At 37.3% G+C, this 19,484-nt stretch overlaps 1 protein-coding gene across 2 annotated transcripts in view; it reads right to left on the bottom strand.

Moving 5' to 3' along the window:
* Positions 1-19,484, bottom strand: part of LRRC2 (leucine rich repeat containing 2) — a 68,265-nt gene that overhangs the window by 26,133 nt on the left and 22,648 nt on the right. For both annotated transcript variants that reach the window (XM_069879924.1, XM_069879925.1), the window contains exons 4-5: positions 14,801-14,957; positions 3,326-3,462 (exon numbers count right to left, since the gene is read on the bottom strand). In XM_069879924.1, the coding sequence (XP_069736025.1) occupies positions 3,326-3,462; positions 14,801-14,957 (294 nt within the window). The remainder of the gene's footprint in view (positions 1-3,325; positions 3,463-14,800; positions 14,958-19,484) is intronic.

Genomic DNA, 19,484 nt, shown 5'->3' with positions numbered 1-19,484 from the left:
AAGACTTCTCCATAAGCAGCTCTTATAAAGAAAATGGATCGAAAGGTAACAGGAAGACTGATTACTGAAGATGTAATTCAGTCTCAGAGTTTTGATGATTTTATAGACCTTTATGGGTCTGTCAAATATTCTTGGCTAAATTATAGGCATGTTACAATCTCTTTGAATCCATTTTTATATAAAGTATCAATGCCTCTCTGCTTGTTGTCCTATGAACAAAATCATAGTAAAATTAGACTCTTATAATTTCTGCTGGCCTGAGGTTTGCCTTTATTTCTTTTTAATTAGTTTTACACCAAAGAATATTGTTGGTATCCTCATGCATTTCTTTAACCTTCCTAGACAAAACTTTTAAGGATTTGAAAGCCGAATCAAAATTGAACTTCCTAAAATATAAACCCAACACATTTTTAGCAATTCTCTACCTTGTTTCATGTATTGGTTGCCAAGTTTTCTCAAAAGAAACCTACTTACCTACTAAAACCAAATTTGCATGTACTTGCTTGCTTACATTCTCCAGTTCCCAGTACTCATACCACAGGAAAGAATGGTTACCAACACTTAACGGCATTTGACTGGATTAATAGATGTTAGCAACAGTTGTATTAGGTACTAATTCATCTAATCTGTCTAGCTTGGGGTTATAAATACTTATATTGAATATCCATGACAAGCTGCTGGCAGTGTGGGCTCATCAGAGTGGCCTTTGTGGGAAGAAACTGGTCCTGCCTCATGGTGGACACAGACAGTTCCAGTTGGCTCAAATGGACTCGCCAAAGGATAGAATTGAACCTCTCAGCTCAGTGTGTGGTGCCACTCTAAAAACTTATTTAGCAAAGAAAAAAAAACCCAACAGAGATAAAGGAGAAGAAAACAGAAAGAGAGTAACAGCAGAGGGAATACCAAGGTCTGAGCAGGAGGAGGTGCTCGGTGGTGGAGCAGATCTCTACACCACAGCTCACGGAAAACTCATGCTCCTGAAGGAAGAACAGCCCATGGAGGCACAACACTGAAGAGGTGAAAAATTGTGAGAAGGAAGGAAGGAGAAGCAGCAAGAAACCACTGTGTACTGGGTATAACTTCCACCACCTCTCTGCACCACTTAGGGCTGGGACAGGATTCTAGAGTGAAGGAGAGAAGTTGGTCTTGGGAGGGTGGAAAAACGTTTTAATGTCTTTGTTTCTCACTATATAAATTCCCACAAATACGTATTGACAAATATTTATTTAATCTTCCAAAATTATAGTCTCTTTTGCCCACAATAGCAAATGGCAAACAATCTCCCTATCATTTTTCTTGACCTATGAGCTTTCTTATCCTATTTCCTCCTGATGTCGTGATGACGAGGGGAAGGAAGTGCACAACAGGGTTGACATTTGAGTATTAGCAAATGTTGGCCCACTACATCACCTCACAATGTCTTTCTGTTTTCCTTTTTTGGACTGTTCAGACTAATTCAATGTTTTAACTCATCAAATAGTTACCTGTCAGTGACTACCGCCTTTGCCCAACTGACACTCAAACATTAGACATTTATTACATTAGTAAGGATACTTCTGCAATTGCTCCCAATAACATCAGCCATATTGAGTACACTGAAGGCTAAACACTTTGCAGCATTCTAAAGCCTTTGACAAAAGTGTTCCTTTAATTCTATGTTAAGCTTCCAAAATTGCCCTTGAGATGTTGATTCTGGGGAACTAATATTATAAACTAAATTAGAAGAGTTTTTGTAGGCTACCTACAAGGTCACTGCAAGTATAAATTAAGAGGTGGCCTCCAGAGAAACACAGAAATACAGAAGATAATGCCAATATTTTTCTTCTTGACCTTTTAGACCATGCTGACATGATGCTCCTTTTAAGTCTTACTGTTATATAAAGTCTTTTGCACAGCTCCAAATTTTTTCCGTATATTCTAAGTAAATTATCACCCAGTAGCCTACACTCAGTTTCAGAGTCTCTCAATCCCATTGAATACAAGACAGAAGGGAATAACTTTTTTTAGCTTTCCAAGAGAAACACTGGTGTAGTAGGACTCAGGCCTGGAAAGACTTACACACACAGTCAGGTTTACATGCAAATGCTACCCGAAATGCATAGACAGAGGTAAGCCTTTGCACTAGAATGTCTTTAGAAGCAACCAGGAAAACACTATCTGATATGAATGCTTTGGGCTAAATTCACTGTTTTAGTCCAGAGGTTTGAAAATATTCCTTTTCCTAGATGTTTATATTTCATTCCTTTGCCTGTTTAGAATATACGTTTTTCTTTATGGTTCCTTTTTACCACTTAATTTTGATCTGGTTTGTCTCCTATCCTTGTTATATGAAAGACGAGGAGAATGAAGTGAAGGAAGGCCTGCAGTATTTGTATTGTTGCTATGCATTTCTATGATATGAATCTAGTTTTCATCCCTCGTTTCTGTTTCCTTGACATCATTTTTTGACAAGTCTTTTCATCTAAACTACCTCACAATGAAAAGTCAGAGGGGAAAGTTAATTACTGTTTGCATTTCCTCAGAACAGAACATAGCATGCTCACACCAGATCTAACATAAGCTTAATCCATTCTAGCATTGCCTGTGAAGTTCCAGTAACAGATGTTTGGAGAAAAAGTATGAATCAGTAAGAAGTGTCTGACACTTTTCTCTAATTCTCTCTCCATTCATCCTCTAGATATCAGGATATAAAGAACTGGAGAAATACAGATGGCATCTGAAACTGTGGTAGTGGTTCCAGCCAGTGGTTCCATTTCTCCCTAAATAAGAAGTTCAGCAGCTGTGGCAGAGAGCACTTAAATATCCAGTGTAAGAAACAATGTTGGTGTATGGCTGGGAGTCCTTTTCTCAGTCTTCATTATATAGTCACACCATGCCTCACATGTAATATCCCTTTCAGACAGATATTTATGCTCATAGCAACATGCAGTGTTTACAGAACTCTCCATACTCTTTTTAAAAGAAAATAGTCACCGCGAAAAAACAAATGTTAGTATGTGAATTTGGCTGTCAAGATGTACTTCATTTTCACAGAAATAGCTACTTGTAGCCTTCTCCTTATCACCATCAGCCAAATCCCCTTTGGGATCATGTCTTCTTTCATATATCAAAATAAATACAAGTGAAATTTAGCTATTCGAAAACCGAAACAAAGAAGCTTTCTGTTAAGTACTACTAAGACACCTTCAATGATGTTACTACTAAAACATTGTTGCTAAAAACTAAAGGAATGTGATTTTATCTGTTAAGAAAAGACTTTAAGACTGTGATAAAACACCTTAAAGCCAAATAAAAACAATGGAAGAAACATAGTTTGTTATCTTACTTCAAATGGGAGCTCTGATATTTCCATATTCCCAGACAAATCCAGTTTTTCCAGATTCTCACAATCACCCAGTTCTGGAGGGACTGACTTCAAATTATTGAAACTCACATTGAGCACTTTGAGATTTTTTAAGCAGCCTGTGAGGGAAAGATCATTAAAGTCAGTACATTAAAGAAAAAAAAAAAAGGAAAAACAAAAGAAGAAGAAGAAGAGAGAAAAATATAAAAAATAAAATAAAAATAAAATATAAAAGGCATACTCAGTTTAGCAAAGAATAAACTCTTCAGAAAGAGATTAACAAATATTTTGTGCATCAGTCACTGCCATTGGAAGGGGGAGGGGCAATAGCACTGTGTTGTGCTCAAATGGACTTCCCCTAATTAGCAGTGGTTTTGGCAGGAATTTGAAAGCAGGCAGCAAAGACTTGCTAAGGTCTTAATTCTAGCAGGGATGAGATATCCATTGACCTCTGCTGAAGCTAGAGAACTTGGCTTTTGATTTCTCCACTTCAAAAACTTGCCTGCTAACTGAAAAATTTCTAAGCATTTTTTATAAAACCTCTTCATTGGGAACAATTGCCTCTGCTAAATTTACTATATCGAGAATTCTGTCTTTGGTATCCAGCTTTACACACTTTTTATTATAAAAGATAATGGACCCCTGCAATTTTTTCACAATTTTCTTTATTGCAATTTGTCATCCTTGTCAGCTTAATTTTAAGGCCCTTATAATATTCTAGGCTACATTTTGCCACACTGTATTTTCTGCTTCTTCAATTTATAGAATAACATAATCTTCATTGAAAAAAGATTTAGAGAAATCATTAAAATGCAAATTATACTGTCACAAAATCAAGAAGGATGGAAGTAAGTAATTTGAATGTATCAAATAACCAATGTGTTAGCAAAGGGATCCCTACATACATCCATAACAAAATAAGAATATCCTATGGACAGCTGTCTGGATGATCTCAGAATCACAGAATCACAGAGTTACAAAATGGTTGCAGTTGGAAGGAACCTGACTTGAAACACTTCCCATGATGAGGCATGTACAACTTCTCTAGGAAAAATGTTCCAGTGTCTGATCACTCTCGTCATAAAAAATTTCTCTTTTCTCATCTAAATATATCCTTTTTCAGTTTAAAATCATTGCCTTTTGCAATGCAGGCCCTGGTAAAAGTCTTAAGGTGTCCACAGAGCCTTCTCCATAGTAGTGAGCTTATCCCTCAGGCAGTAACACGTAAGTTCAACTCCTTCAAAGTAAAAGTTGTTTTAGAGCTGTTCAACTTCTGCAATGTGTGGAAATTCTAACCATGCGCCAGATGAAGTTTCCATAGAAAAAGATTGTGAAACATAAGGAATTGAAAGACCCACTTTTTTCCTCCAAGAAATTGCTGTTGTCAGAGACAAAGGCATGCAGTTTGATGACCAGTACCAGTAGCAACTGAATCATACAGCATTTCACATAAACCCCTGAGCCTCCCTTGGACACAACATTGTCTTTGAATAATGGCTGGACCAAGCAAATCTTTCTCACAGGTGGCACACAAGCCATACATGGAAAGAAGTCCATTGTATTAGTCTTCACAAGTTGCAACCTCTATGTAGAAAATGCAAAAGCTTCCACTTAGCTTCCTCCCAATTTTAGCTCTGTGAGAAATAGAAACCGAGGTGATATTTCAAAATTCATCCGTCCTCCTAGAAGAGTAACTTTGTCTTTCCTATCAGCTGTGAAGTGCTGGTTTACTTAAAAAAAAAGCAGAAGCAAAGTTTTCTGTAAGACTAGAACAGGCATTCTTTTATAGTACACTACTGTCCCTCAAAATTGGTGCCGGTGCAGGAGAGTAATAGAAGCAGCTTAAGAGTTTAAGTGTGTGAATCACTTTCTTTCTGGATTTTTAAGTACATAAAAGTAGTAAAAGTTTAGTCTACCTGTGATGAAGCCTCACGAGGTTTAGTATCATGTTGTAGACAAAAGAAGGCTTTACATCGCACATTTAATGGCATAAACATCAACTTACCATCTCATTACAACAAAATAATATTTGAAGCAGAAATGCATTAAAATAAAATAGAGAATCAGAGAGTTGAAAATTAATTGTTTATCTAGTTAATGCTTCAGTGAAGGAGAGCAAGTCCCATTGGAATGAAAAAGGAACTACTTACTTATTAGCACTGGAATATTTTGTCTTTTATTTTGTATGTTGTATTGAGTTTGTCCAGAATAGAGCTTATTTTCTTCATAGCAGCCCACGCTATGTTTTGGGTTTTTGACCAAACACTGGTGATAATACACCAATGTTTTCATTATCACTGAACTGTGCTTACACAACATGAAGGTATTCTCTTGTTTCTTGCCTCCCCCAGTAAGTCATGTATGGGAGAGCAGGGGGCTGAGAGGGGACAGGGTCAAGACACTGGAGCCGAATTGACCAAAGAAATATACTACAGTAAATATCATCACATTTACCATTAAAAGCTGCAGGCAGGGAAAGATAAGGGAGACTTTTCCAAGATGGCTATTGCCTAGGGACTGGATGGGCGTCAGTTGTGTGTTTGTTTTCTTGTTTGTTTTTCTTCGCTTATTACACTGTCTTCAACTTGACACATGAGTTTTCTCACTTTTGCCCTTCCAGTTCTTCCCCCATCCTGCTGTGGGAGACTGAACAAGCAGCTGGACAGTGCTGAGCACACTGTGTGAGGTTTAACTGTCTGTGAGTGTTAACCCACAACAGATGTATTTTCTAACTTTTCAGCTACTGAAATTTCTTTTTCTCTGTTCCATTAGTTTCATTTGCATTGAATGGGATCTTTAGATAATAAAGGCTCTGTGTAACCTCATCTGTATTTTATCTCTGACACCTTGTCAGGAACACTCAAGTAGGCTTATCTAAATGATGAAACTGCATTACCATTATTACTTTCCTGTGTTGCCCATCAGAAATTATAGAGTTTAATTACTTGTTTAAATTTTGTATGAAATGGAGTAAAACACAAAGCAAATTTTTGCATTCCTCTACCATGAACTAATAGCAGCTTCCTATGGCCCAAAACAAATTGTCTCCCATTTCCACTTTTCTCTGCTGACCTGAAAGGAGATGTTGATGTTCAAGCTTCCAGATAAGAACTAGATTTTTTTTTTTTTACTTCTGCTCAAAGCATCCAAGTGAAGGAAGGATGAATACTTCCTGAACTTGCATAACAAACTTGTAAATCTTTTCTTTGCCACTGGAGTTTATAAAAGCTCTAGCACAGTAACAGATTGACCTTGGGCTACTAAAATTTCATTCTTTAAAAGGCATTCATGTGTTTAATTAAAAAAAATTCCAACATAACTGAGAGAAATAGCAACTGACTACTACAAACAAAAAATAAAAAAGATAAAGCTTGGGATTTCAGTCTGAGTTCAGAAGAGTGGCAAAACCAAGTTAGGTAAACACAAATAAGTTCATATTGGCTGAATAGTAGAGAGAGGAAATAAATGTAGAGTGAAGGTTGAAAAGAAAATTTAGTGAGAAAAACAGTACAAGTAGCTGCACTGAAGACATTCTGGTACATCAGAAATCCAGACAAAAATTATGTAATTTCCTTTTTTCATGTGATCACATAAGCTAAAACATACTCTTTGATCTCCTTGGGTATCACCAAAAAGAGGTATATCTCCCAAGGGCAAACTAAACTACAAACTCAATCTCCAGGCTGGAAAACACTTTCTGAGCATCAGAAGTAAACATGGAATAAACTATTTGGGAAGGATAGGACAATAAATTTTGATCACCTAGGAAACTGAAATAGCTTATTCTTGGATGAAACAAATAGTGTGTATAGTCTCCAGTATTCCCACTGTGACACAAGTGAAGACTGAGAAATAAGCTGGAGTTTGCTGTATGGAGAAGGAGTGTCTTCTGACATTGTTATAGATAATGTAGCTATATAAAACAATATGACAAAGTCAATAGATAGGAAAATTTTGGCAAAAATAATTTATGTAATTAGTTGTTTCTGTAGCAGCACCTAGAATCTGAGCTTGGTACACAATGGTACTGTTTAAAGTTCTTTCAAGAAATTCAGCTGAATAAAGCACTGGCTTTTGCAAGATCTAATGATGCTGAAATTTGTTAGAGCAGCACATACGTTTGTATTACATATTAATACAATACTCCCCAACATAAGAAGGTTATGGAACTGTTGGAATGAGTCCTAGAGGAGGGTCATGAAGGTGATCAGAGGAATGGTGCACTTCTGCTATGAGGACAGGCTGAGAGAGTTGAGATTGTTCAGTATGGAGAAGAGAAGGCTCTGGGGAGACGTTACAGCTACCTTCCAGCACCTATCTGAAAATGGGGGGAAATGGCTTTAAATTGGAAGAGGGAAAATGGAGATTAGACATTAGGAAGAAATTCTTCATGATGACGGTGGTGAGGCACTGGAACAGGTCGCCCAGGGAAGTTTTGGATGCCCTACCCTGGAGGTATTCAAGAGTTTGGAAGGGACTTTGAGCAGCCTATTCTAGTGGGAGGTGTCCCTGCCCATTGCAGGGGGTGTTTGGAACTAGGTGATTTTTAAGGTTGCTTCCAACCCAAACTATCCTATGATTCTATGATTCTCATTTTTGATAGTCTAAGCATATGAGCAAGAAAGACAATTTCCTGTCTAGTTGGTCTAATAAAAAGTACAATTGTACTTTCCTGATGATCTAACCAAGGGTTAAATTTTGATGAGCTTACCACCTCTTCCAGTACAAGCAAAGCACCATTTGAGCAGCTAGGCTTAAAATATCTGGCATCCTCCCATCAACAGGCAACTTGCAACAGAGGTTGTGATGATTTTGACTGAGATGATAGAGTTAATTTTCTTCACAGTAGCTACTATGGGGCTATGTTTTAGATTTTTACTGGAAACAGTGTTGGTAAAACTGGAATGTTTTTGTTATTGCTGAACAGTGTACACAATGTCAAGGCCTTTTCTGCTTCTCACATCACCCCACTAGCAAGTATACTAGTAGGTGGCGGATGCACAAGAAGCTGGAAGGGGACATAGCTGGGACAGCTGAACCCAACTGATTGAAGGAATATTCCATATCATGTGATGTCAAGCTTAGCATTAAAAGCTGGGGGAAGAAGAACAAAATAGGGTGTGTTTGGAGTTACAATGTTCTTCCCAAGTTACCATTACATATGATGGAGTGCTGCTTTCCTCAACATTCCTTGTTTTGATTTGCTTGTGTGAGAGGCTTTTGCGAGATGCTTTTGCTTTACCTTTTAAGCTGTCTTTATCTCAGCCCATTAGTTTTCTCACTTTTAGTCTTCTGATTGTCTACCTCATCCCAACAAGGGAGAATGAGCAAGCAGCTGCATTAGGCTTAGTTGCTATCTGGGGTTAAACCACAACAAAGAGGTTAAATACTTCCCTTTCAGGTGGGAAATACAAACAAAATTTTCCTTGGAAAATAGAAGACTGAGTTGTTGGACAGATAATATTCAATAGCGAATAAAGTGTTGAATGTCAAAGGTAAGAGAAGATCCTGCATTCATTAGAACCAGACTGCATTTAGATTATGTATTTTTTTCTTGAAAACTCACATATCAGCACACAGGGACTCTTATTAATAGAAAAAGATATTTTAGGTATCTAGAAGGCATTTAAACTATATTATTTATAGTTTTCTCCTCTGAGTTATAGTAAATTTGATTAATGATACGTATAAATAAAATTTTATACTGTGAGGCAGGGACGAGATCAAAAAAATCCCTGTGCTTTCTTGTTAAATTATATCTCAAAACCACAATTCCTTTTTCTCTTAAACGTTTTACATATCAAAAATATGAGAGGATGTAATGAGATACAAAGATTTTATTAACAGCTCTTTGAGATATTTCACGAGAAATTGTAGGACTAAGAATGCTGACATAGCCTCACTAACCCACCTGAGCACGAAAACTTCAAGATTGTATAAAATGAAGTTCACTGCTTTGGATTTGAATATGGGAATAAATTCTACTGGATATTTTCAATTACAGCAATTAGTAATGTACTAGGACTAGGTGATATACAGTGATTGCACTGCAGCCATGCAGCCAGAGCCAGAACTGCAAATTCATCCAGAAACCATTGCCAAAGAATATCTCCCCAGCTACACCCCTGCTCACAATTTTTTTCTGTTATTCCTAGGAAAACCAGACCTGACAGCTTTGACACAGACAACAACTCTATTTTGCAGTTTTCTGCATTTTTGTTTACTTGCTTCCCATGAAAATATTTGCTATTCCACAAAAAAAAATCAAATCAAAACTATTCTCATCTGTCTTCTGATCCAAATTTGATCTGTTCGCATGCATAAGTGATTATAGATATGAAATATCTGAGAACGTATTTACATCATTCTTCTTTCTGATTTGGGCAGAGCATTCCTTTCTAAATCAGATAAAACAGGAATGTGAATTTAAGCTCCTGCAGATATTTTAGCCCAGAAAATGCTACTGCAGCAATATTTTCCTTCACTGGAAATATACTTATCATCTGTTTTCTCACACCTTTAAAGCCCTCTTGTGAGAATCAAAAGTAGTTCAAACGTGGCTCACCAGTTTACCTTCTGCTGGGTGATTTGTTGGTCTAAACTTGGCTTCAATTCTGCCTGAGGAATAAAGACTCAACAGCACACATATCATTGCCAACTTCAACCATCTGTCATTATTTCAAGTATGTTTCAGCTATGATATTTACTTACTTGCTGATGTTTTGTAAACAGAAAAAAAATGATGAATACCTTAGCTCTTAACCTTTCCAAATACCTTATCTTCTGATTTAACATCCAGTCCTCAATACTTGCCTCAACAGAGCTCTCAACCCAAACCTACATTGATTCTTTTCCCTGTGATAATTTAGCAGCTAGATGACTAAAGTATGAAACATTTCACCTCAAAGTAGCATTCAAAAACTTCAAAATACCTCAGGACTCGCATAATAATTTTTTATTAAAATAATTAATATTTCCAATACATATCAGCATCTATGTCTCTATGTATATATAGCACATAAAATAAGAGAACAGGCATTTGCAATCATACCACTTTCCATGTCAACAAAGAGAGCTCTAAAAATTGAAGTTAAAACTTCTCTATAATTTCTGCCTTAAAAACAAGGGGTAAATCCATTGCATTATTATAGGGCCTATCAACAGAAGATCATAGAATCACAGAATGACTAGGTTGGAAAAGACCCAGAGGATCATGGAGTCCTATCAGTTATTGAACCATGGCCTTCAGCACCTCAGTAGATCTAGAAGACATTTTTTACAATGAGAGTGGTAAAACACTGGAACAGGTTGCCCACAGTGGTAGCGTAGGCCTTGTCCCTGGATGTTTTCAAGGTCAGGTTGGATGCGATTCTGAGCAACCTGATCTATTTGAAGATGTTCCCCTTCCCCCTGGGGGCTTGGACTACAGGATATGTAAAGAAGCCTTCCAACTCAAAGCATTCTATGATTCTAAGTATATGCAGAGAAGGTCCCAGACTGGACTTAGCAGCAGGTGGGAGCTTAGACTCCGGAGCTGGATCCAGGAACACATGAATGGGTTTGAAAACAGGCAGGCAGGCAGCGTCATCCCAGAATGTCAGCCAAAGAAGAGTGCCTGACCCTTGTGATCCTTAAGTTTTCATACGAAGTATGACATGTATGGCATGGAATACTTCATTGTTCAGGCTGGCTCACCTGTCCTATTCACCCCTCCCAGCAGTTGCAACCCTGCTAGCCACCGACTCTGGACTGGCCTTAATTTATACAGGAACAAGTGTGAGTAGTGGTCTTCCTACACAGCAATGGCCAGCTACCTTGGTGGAAGCTATCAGGCTGAAAAGTCAGAGAAAGTGTTCTGCTTTATCCCAAACCAGTACATTCCAGAGAATCATTGGGTTGGAAAAAATCCCACAGGATCATTGAGTCCAACCATTCCTATCAATCACTAAACCATACCCCTCAACACCTCATCCACCCATCTTTTAAATACCTCCAGGGATCGTGACTCAACCACCTGCCTGGGCAGCCTGTTCCAGTGCCCAGTTACCCTTTCTGTGAAAAATTTTTTTCCTGATGTTCAGCCTGAACCTCCCCTGGCAGAGCTTGAGGCCATTTCCCCTTGTCCTGTCCCCTGTCACTTGGGAGAAGACCAGCTCCCTCCTCTCCACAATAAGGTCTCCTCTCAGCCTCCTCTTCTTCACACTAAACAACCCCAGCTCCCTCAGCTACTCCTCATAAGACTTGTTCTCCAGCCCCTTCACCAGCTTCATTGCTCTTCTCTGGACTCACTCCAGAGCCTCAACATCCTTCTTGTAGCGAGCAGCCCAGAACTCAACATAATACTCAAGGTGTGTTCTCACGAGTGCTGAGTACAGAGGGAGAATAAAATCCCTGGACCTGCTGGTCACGCTGTTTCTGATACAAGCCAAGACACCACTGGCCTTCTTGGCCACCTGGGCACACTGCTGGCTCATGTTCAGTCGCTGTCAACCAACTCCTCCTCCAGGCAGCTTTCTAGACAGTCTTCTCCTAGTCTGTAGCACTGCACAGGGTTGTTCTGCCCAAGTGCAGAACGTGGCACTTGGCCTTGTTAAACCTCATCCCACTGGTCTCAGCCCAGCAGTCCAGCCTGTTCAGATCCCTTTGCAGAGCCTCCCTACCCTCCAGCAGATCCACACTTCCACCCAGCTTAGTGTCATCCGCAAATTTGCTGAGGGTGCACTCAATGCCTTCATCCAGGTCATTGATAAAGACATTGAACAGGGCTGGACCCAGCACTGAGCCCTGGGGAACAACACTTGTAACTGGCCTCTGGCTGGAGTTAACTCCATTTCCCACCACTCTCTGGGCCCGGCCAGACAACCAGTTTTCCACCCAGGAGAGTGTGCGCCTGTCCGGGCCAGAGGCTGACAGTTTCCAAAGCAGAATGCTGTGAGAAACTGTGTCACAGGCTTTACTGAAGTCCAGGAAGATACATCCACAGCCTTTCCCTCATCCAGTAGTCAAGTCACTTTGTCATAGAAGGTGATCAGGTTAGTTTGGCAAGACCTGCCTTTCATGAACCCGTTTTGGGCCTGGTCACTCAGTTCTCTTGCATGTGCTTCATGATAGCACTCAAGATCACCTGTTCCATGACTTTTCCCAGCACTGAGGTCATACTGACAGGTCTATAGTTCCCTGGATCCTCCCTGTGACCCTTCTTGTAGATGGGCACAACATCAGGCAGCCTCCAGTCCAGTGGAACTTCCCCAGTCTTCCAGGACTGTTGGAAGATGATGGAAAGGGGTTTGGCCAGCACATCCACCAGCTCCCTCAATACCCTTGGGTGGATCCCATCCTGCCTCATAGACTTGTGGGTGTCTAGCCGGGCAAACAGGTCTCTAACCACCTCCTCTTGGATTATGGGGTATTCATTAAGACTGAAAATCATCAGGTAGTTTTTGTGAAAAAGGGCTGAACCATTCATTTGCACAGTCCTGGAGTTACTTTTTTGTATTATTTCTTTGTACACTCCATCAATGAATCTGTCTTTGTCTGGATGCACTAGAATTATTGTTGTGATGTAGAATTATTGTATAAATAGCATCTATGGCTAACCAAATTTGTTAATCTGGTTCTGCAGTGTCTCAAAATGAATGGTTCAAATTCATATTTCTCCTGGTGAGTATTTAATATCATCATGCCTGTTTACATTTAATGAATCTTGAGAAAAAAAAAACCTAAACAAGAGTTCACTGTTAAAAGGAGGATAGTGAACACAGTTACATTGTGCCTAAGTATGGACCTACAGCAAACTGTTTTCCAGTATTCACTGGTCCTTCCAGTGAATGTAACATAACATACCATAAAAAAAAGGCAGAAGAAAAAACATTGGAAGGAAGAAAGCAATACCTTGAATATAAGGTGGAAGAATGATTATGTTGGAGGAAAGTGAATAAAGGGGAATAACATGAATTATATTGATGAATGAAATCACATCATTTCAATGCAGGTTAAACAACCGTGACTGATGCTAGAAGTATTTGAAACTTTCTTCTTTGTTTCCCAAGAAAGATCTTACATGAACTCTACCTTACACTCTACAGAAAACTGATTATGCTGGACAAAAATATCTGCTTTTATGTTTTTATTCTGTAAACAGACCTTGTTAGCATCCATTATCACTTTTTCTTGGGAATCATTTTCATCAACAATGAACAATATTACAAGGAGACAGGAAAGTTTTCTTAGACTTTACCTGTTGTTAAGCAGCAACCCATTAAAAGCTTGCATTCAATGGTTTTTGGTAGACTCTCAGAAGGAACTACATCCTTTCTCCTTATTTCCACACTACCTGGTAGAAGGTGTTTGTCCATTAAATCCACCAACCCATTTGAGTTCCACAGTCAAAGCACTGACTAAAGAGTTAGCATCTATTTTATGTCCATTATTTCCTGCTTGCACCTTAGTTTATGATGTGTTAATGCATTTAGCATTACAATAAAACAATAAAACAATAAAACAATAAAACATATCTTGACATCAGTGGGAAATTTTCTCTGTAAAATATAGTATTAGAAAATAAATCAAAAGCATTAGTGTTACCCTACTAATAGAGTAATCTTCATAACTTATTTTTGCAAGTTGTTAGCTCTTCATACACATAAGGAATACCAGTCATGGGTATTTAAGAACACTTAAGAACAAAGGCTGAAGCATTGGTACGCCTGGGTGCATATATTCGATTATGGGAGCCTCATAGGGGATTCAGTTTCTTCAGCTGTCAAAGATACTACCAGTTACAGCAACACTATTCCTTTTAAGAGTAGTAAGTCCCTCACAAACCATTACAGTCTTTCAAGGAAGATTTCCATATTGTAAAATCAGAAAACAAAGGAGAACCAAATACTAAGATTTTTGTTATTAAGAAGCTTAAAATAGCAAAGGCTAAAATATGTAAGCATTAAGAATTTGTTTCTCTGGCAACCCTAATGTCATCTTGGATATACCACTTGATTAAACTCTGATCACTACTGAACTCGTTATAAAACTGAAAAGATGGATTTCATGGAACATTACATATTTTATTCCTTTTTACCATAATCTTTTGTTTCAATTCATCTTGTTTGAGGTTTACAGTTCCTTAATACTCCTCTTTTTCTAAACCTGTAAGGAATATCAAACAACACCTGTTCTCATGAAGAACTATCTACAAGAAATAAATGCCTTATAGCCAGACAACAAAAACGTGTCAGTTTCTTCCCCATATTTGAGCCATACTATACACATAATATTGCATAAAATTTTTCAAATATAGTTATGGAGAAAGACCTGTAACAATTTAGAGGTGACTCTTCACTGAAAATAAGCGAGAAGACAGCTAGCAGTAAATGAGTAAGAACATCCACTGATACTTTTACTCTGTAAAATAGTTAAATGGCATGAGTGTAAACAACTAGATATCTTGAATTGACTTACCAATTTCCACTGGGAGATGGTTGATTTGATTTTTTGACAACTCTAGCACTCTCAGATCTTTGAATAATCCAATGTAGGCTGGAATGCTTTGTATCAATGTATTGTACACATGCCATTCTTTCAGATAGACCTGTTCTTTCAGAGAATCTGGTAATTCCTATAAATGAAATAAGAATAGGTAAATAGAAAGTATAAGGTTAGAATTTTGTTCTACCATGTTTCTAAGTACAGGGTGTGGCCAAACCTCAACACTTTACCTTAATTATCTTGATGTAGAACAGCAGTTTGCCAAAACATTATAGGAGCTCTTTCCTTTTGAAGAACTCTGCAGCTATCTGTCATCATGTACTTGTTTTTTAACTGCTAATGCAATCATTTTGTTCTAAAACTGAAACCTATCTAAAGCACTCAACCTGCTTAGCATATCCCATTTTATTTCCTTTTCCCAACTGGAGGATTTTTTTTAAACACATTTCAGTGCTTTAATTACCACATCAGGATGTAGTGAAATGTAACAGAACAAAACAGTGGGTTTATGGAGTCTATCTAAACAAATGTGACTATGTTCTTAATACTTGCCAATGCTTCAAAATTTGTTTGCCAGAATGGAACACAATCCAAGAAACAGAAGCATTTCAGATAGGATACACACTTGCAACCTTCTGAAAGTCTTTTTTCATGAAAGTGACTTAATCTCCTGTGTTATTTAAACACTGCTTGAAAATTTTTACTGGATTTGTTTAGGAAGAATAAAAATATTCAATTTTTAAATCAGTCCACAACTGTAATTAATTCTTGCTTTAGTCATGCAGAATCTTTTTTCTAAGAATTTTAGTTTTTTCAAAATACATAGCAAATAAATTTGCTTCTAAGTAATTTTCAGACTATTCTATTTGTCAAAAATCTCCAATATATAATAGTCATTGAAACTAAAAGTTTTAAAGACTTTAATTCTTACAAAATTGCTTTAGTCAATCAATATTCTGTTCAGATGTACACATCTTTGTTTGCATTATGTCATCAAATTCCTTGAAGTTGAAATATACAAAAATCAATTCATAAAGTTGAAGGTCAGATACATAATTTAAAATCCGCTCTCTAAAGCAGCACATAATTTACTTGTCTGTCATAGTTTTTATATTGCTTTACATTGGTAACATCTGGAAGAAATAATCTGGAAGAGGTGCTATCACTAACTTCGCTCCATAAAAAGAAGCAGGAGTTTAAGCCTTTAATTCCTTTATAACTTCCAAATTTGTTTCCTGCATATGAAGACTACTACTAGCAGGAATTACTGGGTTTTATACTTAGGACATTGCCCACTTTTACTTTTTCTTCTCAATTTCATAGGTCCCACAAGACATTTATAAGAATGATGTATTTTGGTTGTTTTTTAATAATTCAGAACTTCTGAACTAGGAATAGTGCTATTTAACTCTTATCTAAATTAAAATGTCCAACTGTGTTTAAAGATATATTGGACTGTTGATTTTAAGCTGTTCTTTGTTTGCTTGTTTCTGCCTCTAATTTCAGTCCTTTTCAAATTTGCATGTGCAGGCACTTAGCCCATATATGTAGTTCTGCCTTGCTACCTGCCTTCCCATATTTGATATGGATCATTTCATTTCCTGTTTCATTTTCGTACAAGTTGTATATTGTGTTGTGATCTATCTTCTACGTTTTTAAGTTTATGGCAGTTAAAAAATAAAATGCCTGAAATGCCTCAGGGCTGGTAAGTTTCTGGAATAGGCTTCCACTCCTCCACCTTCAGTGCTGCATGCACATTATTCTGCAGCATAATAAAAGGACACCAATAGCAAATTCAAGTAGTATTGTCTTTACCACCTTCACAGAACTGAAAATAGGGGATACCGTTTAGCTGGAACTTCATAGGTGATACCATAGGGAAGAACCATAATTGACAGAGAATGTAAATGCAGAATAGTTACACTTCAGTGAAAAAGATGTTTGAGTAACAGATACCATTTGTCACTATTTCTCCGCAGTCTAAGTCTCTCTTTGTCTTTCTGCTGACCAACGGGACTTTTTCACCTTCTTCTCACAACTGACCATCTCCAGCTCCTTACTGGCAGATACAGAAGGGAGCAAAGGAGAACGCTTGCCCCTGTGAAGCCAATAGCCTCACTGTTCTCCCAGACTGAAAGAAGCATCCTACAAACTTTTTGATACATTGAAAACAGTGCAGCATACAAACTACTCATTTTTTAATAAAATAAAACAAAACTCCTTCATAATTTGACAAAAATTAAGCCAAAATATTTTTTAAAATACTTATTATTTATGAGAAAAATATTTTTTAAATCTTTACTTCCATACTAAGGGTAGTTTAAAGTAGCAAGATATTCTTGTGAAACAATTGAAATAAATTCAGACAAGACTTCCAAAGAATGGAAGGAGTTTCTATTTTTCTACCAATTGGCCTGACTTACTTTTCTTTTTTGAGATTATTTCTTTATATTTCATAACATATTCACCATTTGCAAGGGTCAGATTATAATTTGCAAATGGCAGTTTACAAATAAGTTGCTATAATGTTGGTATTTAGCATTTTCCATCTAGCAATACATTTTATTAATGTTGCTGAAACATAAATTATTGTGATATTTTACTCCATTGACAAACTACACAAGGATAGAAACTGAAATTTGCACAAGCTTTCCATTTGCTTTACTCTCCGATTCCCTTGTGTTCTTTTGTAATCTGCTGCTGCCATGATAAAGCTGGCAGTCTGCTGATAAATTGCTCCACAAAGAATTACACTGGCAGCGTAGCCAGTCTTTTGCCTTTAACAGCAAAACTATACCTCAAACTCCTTTGATTTTTGGGAGGGAAAACAGTTTTAAAAGGAAATGAATAGCAAACTTACAACCATTGCTGATTGTACCATTTCCAATTAAGACAAAATTTACCTACTAGATATGCACCGGAACTAAAACTGTGATCAAATCTCTCAGAAGTTTCAATTCTATTTCTTTTCCAGCTCTGTAACCTTATCTGTCACAGGCCAAACCAAAAACTTGGACCAAATATCTCTAATCTTTGAGAAAGTTTCAAGGTAGTTTCTAAACTAGTATGTCTCAGGGGATATCTGTATTACCTGACTGAGTTAGGAATTTTATAGCTTTTCTTAGGGAAAAAAAAATCTCTGGAAGTTAAACAAGCAAGCACAAGAAAGATTGTCTCTGTCCACCAGGTGCAGCAAGCAATTCCACTTGACCCTTCATGGCAAATAAGTACTTCACTGCCACTAGAAGTTGGGAATAATAGAAATTTTCTGTTCTCTGTGAAAATTCACAGCATGTTAGACATGCCTTTTTCTGTGGAGAAATTATATGCAAGGAGGTCATTATTTATGAATAAAGAATTTTCCATCACTCATTCATTTACTTGTGCACACTTGACATTAAAGTTGCTTAAAGTACTGTGCATCCAGATCCTCTGCATATGTAAAGCAGCATAGCCAAGAAAAGTCCTGGTCTGTATTTGAGTAAACATCATGCTTTCCTTTGTCAATATTGATACCACAAATTCAAAAATTTGTTTTTCTGAAAAACATTTGCAATTCACTGATCAACTAGAGAATAAACCTTAATTAGTGAGGGGCAGAAAGTGAACACTCTGAGGGGAAAAGCAGAGACTAAGTGAATTCAATGAAAAATTTATATGAATATTCATGGCATTATTTTGCCAGTTTTCATTCTGCTCTAATAGCAGTGTTATTTCTCTGAAGAACTAATTTAATTCAGTAGATACATGTTTACTTATACAAAGGATCTCAATTAAGTTTTTCATCAACTCTCCATCATTCTCTCCTAGGCAACAGATTCAAACACACGATTCAAGAGTCCAGTCCTTATACAGTTTCTTTTCATGGTGGGTTTGGCTGGAAAACTTTCAGATAAATAAAAAGTTTTTCTGAAACACACTTTGGAACCTCAAACTACTTATGGCACCGTATACTATTCTTGTGCTGTCAAGTACCAAGGGTTTTGCAAAAACATAGAGAGAAGTAGGACACTCACCGCTGAGTAATCCTACTTACAGTGTAGTAGTTCAGAAGATTAACTTACTGTGACTGTGTTGTCAGAAAACAGTTGTGACTCAAAAAATTAGGCTAGAAGTGAATGATAACTAGTAAGAACTAATGTTCTACAAAGATCTGCGGATGTACATAAGCAGAATACTATTCTGTAGAATTTATATAGTGTAAAATTAAGCCCTACTCTAGTACGGCTAGTATTCTCTACCTATTATCTACCATAATTTTTGTTATACAAGCTTTACTTTTCCTCAGATGTGTTAAAATAGCTACTTCATAAGTACAAGGAACAGTGGGCCTCCATGTAATGAAATTTCATTGTCATTTCAGTGACTTTTGAGAGGAGGAAAAGAGTGGCACAGAGGTCTTGAAGGAAGGAATTCCTATTAGGAATTCAAAATGCGTGATCTGCTCTGACTTCTTTCCTTACAAAAGCTCTCAGAAAGAGATTGGAAATTATTTTCAAAAAAGTGCTACCCAGTTGATTTTCAAAAGAATTGCTCAAGCTATCCTAGTGTATTATAGATTGTTTTATAAAACTCATTTTTAACAACTTACTTAATAATATATAATCAGTGGGCCAGATTCGCTGCTTAGCTGAGCATGAGACAATAGCATGTATGT

The sequence above is a fragment of the Phaenicophaeus curvirostris genome, chromosome Z (genome assembly GCF_032191515.1).
Source record: "Phaenicophaeus curvirostris isolate KB17595 chromosome Z, BPBGC_Pcur_1.0, whole genome shotgun sequence".
NCBI classification, from domain to species: Eukaryota; Metazoa; Chordata; class Aves; order Cuculiformes; family Cuculidae; genus Phaenicophaeus; species Phaenicophaeus curvirostris.
This window is presented reverse-complemented; position numbering and strand designations above follow the sequence as displayed.